This window comes from Nanorana parkeri, unplaced genomic scaffold, assembly GCF_000935625.1.
Source record: "Nanorana parkeri isolate BGI_ZX_2015 unplaced genomic scaffold, ASM93562v1 scaffold642, whole genome shotgun sequence".
In the NCBI taxonomy this organism is placed as follows: domain Eukaryota; kingdom Metazoa; phylum Chordata; class Amphibia; order Anura; family Dicroglossidae; genus Nanorana; species Nanorana parkeri.
In genome coordinates, this window is record NW_017306910.1 from 866,070 (window position 1) to 872,810 (window position 6,741).

Here is a 6,741-nt window from a genome sequence, read left to right on the forward strand (position 1 = left end):
TAGATAGATAGATAGATAGATAGATAGATAGATAGATAGATAGATAGATAGATAGATAGATAGATAGATAGATAGATAGATAGATAGATAGATGGATTTGTATCTTGTACTGATTTAAAAAAATATGGCAATAGTCAATATTTTTTAAGAGAACCTATATTTTGGCTGTACTAGCCAAAGTATGTGGTTCAATTTAAAGGAGGGTCCACAATAGTACTAAACATCTCCAAACTCCCCCACTGCCTAAATCTGCTGTCAAACATACCGGATAAAATTCCCAGTACTTATGGCTGTGGGAAATGTGGGAAATCCCCCCTCAACTACAATACTTAATTTTTTTGCATGAACTTGTTTCGAGGGTCATTGTACACATAGCTGATATATTTAAATTTTTGCTAGATACTAGGGAGCTGAATTACTCACCAGCTGCTTTTATCTTTCAGGAACTCTTACTCCTCTTGCTGCAGAGATGGAGCTCTCACTACTCCTGCTGCATTCTATGTAAATTTGAAATAAATAAAAAATATTAAGGTGTTTTTGACCTCCATTAATGTACACGGAACAAGTTGGAAACTATGATGCAGAGATTTAACCTGCAAAGCCCTTGAGAGTTTTAAGAAGCTTGTGGGCAATTCACATCAAAATGTTCTCCCTAAAACAAAAATGTAGTTTTGTGTGGACCAACCTTATAAATGGTTGTTATATAAAATGCAGCAGTTCTATGAAACCTTGTGTCCTTCTACATTCCACAGGAGTCCATACAGGGAGTCTGCCACCATGTCTCATGAGCGCTAGCTCTTGCACATTGGGTCATGGTTTTGCCCCAATTCATCAGACTCTCCTGGGAGAGGAGGTCACCACCTCAGATTTTAAGCAGGAGTTTAGAAGAAAGAGTAAACCCATCGAGGAACCTATTGATATGGACTCCCCAGAGATCCGAGAACTGGAAAAGTTTGCTAATGAATTCAAAGTGAGAAGAATTAAACTGGGTATGGATATTGAGATTTACTATTGTGTGCTTGTTTCTAATACTCCATTTAGAGGGACAGTTAAATAGCATGCTACATGTCTAGATGCCAAGGCCAAATTTAGCAGGATCGGTTAACTTGACAATAATTCAAGAACTTCTTGACAAGAACTCTATCACCAGCCTGTATATATCTCTTCATCACCAGGCCATTCTTGAGTTTTCAGCACTGTGATGGTTTGACTGACAATTACTTAATTATGCAACACTGCACCCAAATACATTTTGTATTATTATTATTTTTTGCATTTTTTTTGAGACTGAACTTTTGGTGGTATTATTTTTTTAAATTTCTTTGCTATATAAAATAAAAAAAAGACCATACATGTTGAGAAAACCTATTTCCCTTACCTTTTGTTATATAACATATTGAATAAAATTACCAGGACAGTACTAACCACAACATTTTGGAAATGTAAAAAACATGCTGGCATTGAGGTGGTTAAAACATGACTTTGGTAAAGGTGTACGATATACAGTACATCATTGATATATAGATCAAACCCAGAGAGAGAAGGAGGGGAGAGGGTTAGTATGCAAGATAAGGGAGGTGAAGGTGTTATTATACAGACACTACAGAGGTGGATTTAAAACGGTTGAAAAATTATTTCCAAAATAACATTTATTAACCACCCCCTCCACTCACCTTGAGTCTGGTAAGTGCTGGCAGTCTTTACAGTTGTGACTACTGTGTTTGGCACTCCATAACACCATGTTCACCATTCTGCCATTTAAAAAAAACAAAACAGCATACAGCTAACATACAAACTGCAGGGCTGCAGTGCAGTGTACAGTCCGAGGGGTAACACATGTGTTTACATGATTGGATACCACTTTGACTTGGGACCCTAGCTGTCAGCTGCAATTGAGAGTCAGCAGCTGCACAAAGTGTTGGCTGTTGACTCTCAAAGGCGAGGGCAATTATTACGTTATTTCTGAAACAGCAATTGTGCTTGGGAAAGGTAATTAACAGACTGTGGGTGGGAAGGGTTAAGTTACATTAGTTACATTGATAGACCAGATCAGAGACGGGGAGCCTCACTGGAACCCAAAATGGATGACATAATGTATTTTTCTGGAAAAGTTAACATTTAGGTTTTCCATTGTGGTGGTCACAACAATGGGTTTGTAATAAAGTGTGTCCTTCTCTCTGACCTTCTGTTTTGGTGACAACTGTAAATTTTTGGATATAACATAATTTTCTGTGTTGGTGGTAAACTGGCAATGGGCACCGGGACAAAAAGAGAGAGCATATCTCGCCAGAAGGGGCACAGGCAGCAATAAGAAAAGGTAGACTGGTGAGGAGAATACATCAGGAACTTTAAGGCCTCTTGATGATAGACAACAAACAAAGAAATAAGGTTGAAATGCAATGCTACTGTGAGGGGTATCAGTTGCCCCTGAACACATGTGGAAACATTGACCAAGCATAACTGTTCTTTACCCTTATTTATCAGCTATGTGTTTACATTACAGCCTGTTTAGAATAAAGCAGCATATACTTTCCCGCATATGACATCTTCAATGTTATTGTCTTCTGCTTGGAAACCTAGTGACCTTAATCGGCTTTAAAAAAAAAAGAGAAGACACTGGCTTCTAATTAATTCAAAAGTAAGCAAAACGTTAGGCATATGTGAAGCCTAGTCTAATTAGTATGACGTGAATGTACCATTAATAAGACAAGCTTTGCTGACACATACATTTGTTTATTAATTTCAAGCAGGTTATACTCAGACAAATGTTGGGGAAGCTCTTGCTGCTGTACATGGTTCAGAATTCAGCCAGACAACCATTTGCCGCTTTGAAAACTTACAGCTGAGTTTTAAGAATGCCTGCAAATTAAAATCAATCTTGTCAAAATGGCTGGAAGAAGCAGAGCAAGTTGGAGGTATGATAACAACTGCATATTCCTGTGGATAGAGATAATGCTTCAAGAAATGCAACACTGCTATCTCCCTCTCCAGTATGGTGCTTGGTTTTTTTTAATTCAGTATTAAATGACTAGAGGACTGTAGTGGAAATCCATGGCAAACCACTGTCATTATTATTATCATTTATATAGCACCAACAATTTGCACAGTGATTTACAATAAAAGGAAGACATTACATTTACAATATAAATAAAAGATTGTAAAGGGTCCCTGCCCATGCGAACTTGCAATCTAGTCATGCCAAGTGAATAGCATTTTAGAAAATGTCCACTTCATTTTTGATCATTTAGCATCAAAACTGGGAAACGATCGAAATGAGTAGGTACGTTTTGTGGGTCATTCAACTGCATGCATATTTTTTATCAACACCTGATTCAAAAAATTGTCAAGTGTATGGCCAGTAGTAGTCTCTCCTCTATTTATATATGAAATTGGAATGCTTGACATCTAGCTAGCTGAACCTGGATGGTGAGAAGGCAGTCTCTACCTTCTTCCATTACCAGTTGTTGGAGGGCTACTCCCTATTCTTACACAGCAAGTACAGTGATAGTAAAAGCATTGTGATGATTCAATATTAGTCCTCCCATACCATCTCAGCACTAGCAAAATCTAGATTCCATTAGGATCATTTGCTGAGCTTCAAACGTAAAACACTGAACATAACATTTTGTGTTGTTTCTAAACAGCATTGTACAATGAAAAAATTGGAGGAAATGAACGTAAAAGAAAACGCAGAACAACTATAAGGTAGCAATAAATTGTATGCTTGTTTATTTAAAAACATTTTTATCAACTGAGTACAAATAAGCCAACTGCAAATTAATATGTTACATTTCTCACTTCTTTATATACAAAATCCATGTTATTATATCTGGCAACACATTATTTACCACGAATATGGCTTTTTATAATATTTCAAAAAGATTTATCAGAGATCTCACTTCCTCTAGCATCTCATGTTAGACAGGTCCCCCTATATACGGCTCTAATGCTAAAACAAATTTATTGGATGGAAAAGCATTTCAAAGTTGTGAGTACAATTTATTAAGCATGTATATTCATATACAATGTAATTAAAAAAAATCGCAATGGGGCCGATGTAAAAAATAAATAAATGGAAATAGAATTCCATAATGTCAATAATATTTATACTTAAAGGAGAACTATGGGGTAAGTGTTTCTCCTCGGGGTCATGGGAGGACATATACTAGTGTCCTCCCATGACCCAAAGCTCAGTATATCGCATGCTACAGCTTGCGGTATACTGAGACCACCACAGCCGTTGTGATTTAGAGGAAGAGCTGCTGGAGGATCGGAGCAGGGAGGGGGGGAATCCCTGCAGGGAGCCATGAGTGACAGTCACGGCTCTCTGCAGGGACAGGATCGAGAAGTGAGGGAGTGACGGTATGTGTTCGCTCACTTCCCGATCTATTGAGCCGACGTGTGACATTTTCATTGTCACACGTTGGCTCGAACTATGAGGTTGAGTGAAAATCACTTACCTCATAGCTCTCCTTTAATGAGGTTAATCAATAGCACAAGAGACAGGTCAGTATTTATTGCCTTAGATCTGGGTTTCATATTTCATAATATGGTTACGTGCCCCATAGTATATATTACCTGGTTAAAAGGGGTTTACCATCTTTAACAATTGCAAAGTCACTGCATTTGCCCTTTGATGTGAAGTGGTGGTGTTTCAGTCTCAGGGCTGCTCTGTGGGTCTGACTTTCTGCTCTATTTTGCCTGTATTTCATTTGATCTGTGTTTGTGATTATTTATAGGGTATATTTTAATATATTTTGGATATACAGTAAACTCTCAGTTATCTGTTATTCAACTAACCAAAACTCTTGTCGAACCAGAAAAAAAGAATCCACTGTGTACTGTACTGTTTTGCTGATCTGTGGCATGTATTATCCTCGTAATGATTGTGTGTCTATTTGTCTTAATTTGTTTTTGATTACTGCATTTCAATATTAATATGATGTCAATATAGAGTTTATCTTATGATATGGTATAGTATGGGGTATGACATTAGTTAGTTTTTTTTTTTTAATAGTAACTCTCAATCAACCAGAAACTAAAATTATCGGAATCTGCAAATCCCACTGGATGCGGGATAATGGGGAGTTTACTGTATTTATAAAATGTTCACAGCGTGAACAGCTCTGTGAACATCTGAGTTCCGGATTCACAGTGCTTTATGGCCACTGGATGGAACCAAGGAGCACAGGAATTTCAAACTGCAAATCTAAAACATTCAAATCGCTGTTGTTGTTTTCACACTCCTAGTGATTATTAGGGGCTCCACCATCACCACCCAGTGCTGGTGTGTTCGAGTCTCTACTGACTTGACTGAATGTCCTGTGGGACATTCTCATGCAATGCAACTGTGAGGTGGGCCCCAATGTTAGTGTCAGTGGCCCACAATTATAACTTCCAACTTTGGTGTCAGGGGCTGCCATAAAAAAAACCAGTATTAGTATCCAAATACTGGAAAAGAAACCAATGTGCTAGATATATCCACCAATTCAACCACACAAGATTTTCTATTTAATTTAGAACATGAAGTCAATTATCTGATTGATTGCTGTCAGCAATAGCTCAATATTACTTTTCTTGCTATTTTTGTACATGAGGCCTGTAATTACTTACCTTTCTGAAGTTTAAAAATCGTATGCATTCATTTTAACCTGAACAGCATAGCTGCAAAAGAAGCTCTGGAATCAAATTTTGGAGAACAAAGCAAACCATCATCCCAAGAGATCATGAGGATGGCTGAAGCTCTCAATCTGGAGAAGGAGGTTGTCCGAGTCTGGTTCTGCAATAGAAGACAGAGAGAAAAGAGAGTGAAAACCAGTCTTCATCAGAATAGCTTCAGCACCTTCACAAAAGAGCATCATGAGTGTAGATGAGGAAGAGGACCTCTAAAGATGCACCTTATAGTTAATTCATGTCTACAACTGTTTATGTGCCACTGTTAAGCTATAATGATGAGACTTGGGAATGCAGATCCCTTTAGTAGTGCATTCACCATTCAGTGACTAGCTGAATGGACATTACTAAAGACTGTTGATGATAGAAGTAGAGTATGTATGGACAGGACCATTCGGGCCATACATGAAGGTGAGATTGTTTCTGAAATTGTACCCTCTGGGGGCAGAATAAGACAAGCTTCTCAGCACACATTATGGTTCTCTCACTTGCTACATGACAACAATTGTCACAATTAGGAAGCAGTATCATTCCTGCAGATCTACTGGAGCTTAAAGCAGCATTTTAATGCAATGAAAAGGAATTCCCCGTATCACGATTAGTTATTATTTTTATGGTGAACTTAAATGAACACTGGTCAGTTTACTAAGGTACATTCATTTAAAGTCACTTTAGTGCCATGGGTGGAGCTGCAGACACATTTCTAAGAAATACTAGGACTATGAGAAGTGTCAGTAGAGTCGTTTATAGACATGCAGTGGACAAATAAATCTAAATTTCAAGCTAGTTAGTCCAGTCTAGGAGCTAATAGGGAAACAAAAAGCTGAAGTTAAGGACAACAGATAAAATTCACAGTCACAATGCATATGTGTAAATTGTGTTACTTGCCAAAGAATCGGTAATGCTGTTCATTACAACTACCAGTCAATCAGAGGCACCGTCATAGGGAGGCAAAAAAAAAAAAACAGTGCTTCCCCAATCAGAATAATTTCCCTTCTACAAATCTTTCATATACCATTTCCTATTATTTCTTCTTCATAACAATACTGCCCACCTACTCAGAGCCGT

At 37.8% G+C, this 6,741-nt stretch overlaps 1 protein-coding gene across 2 annotated transcripts in view; it reads left to right on the forward strand.

The window, feature by feature from the left end:
- POU1F1 (POU class 1 homeobox 1) overlaps positions 1 to 5,873 on the forward strand; it is a 10,992-nt gene extending 5,119 nt beyond the window's left edge. For both annotated transcript variants that reach the window (XM_018563211.1, XM_018563212.1), the window contains exons 3-6: positions 765 to 989; positions 2,751 to 2,915; positions 3,645 to 3,705; positions 5,660 to 5,873. In XM_018563211.1, the coding sequence (XP_018418713.1) occupies positions 765 to 989; positions 2,751 to 2,915; positions 3,645 to 3,705; positions 5,660 to 5,873 (665 nt within the window). The remainder of the gene's footprint in view (positions 1 to 764; positions 990 to 2,750; positions 2,916 to 3,644; positions 3,706 to 5,659) is intronic.
- The last annotated feature ends 868 nt before the right edge of the window (positions 5,874 to 6,741 follow it).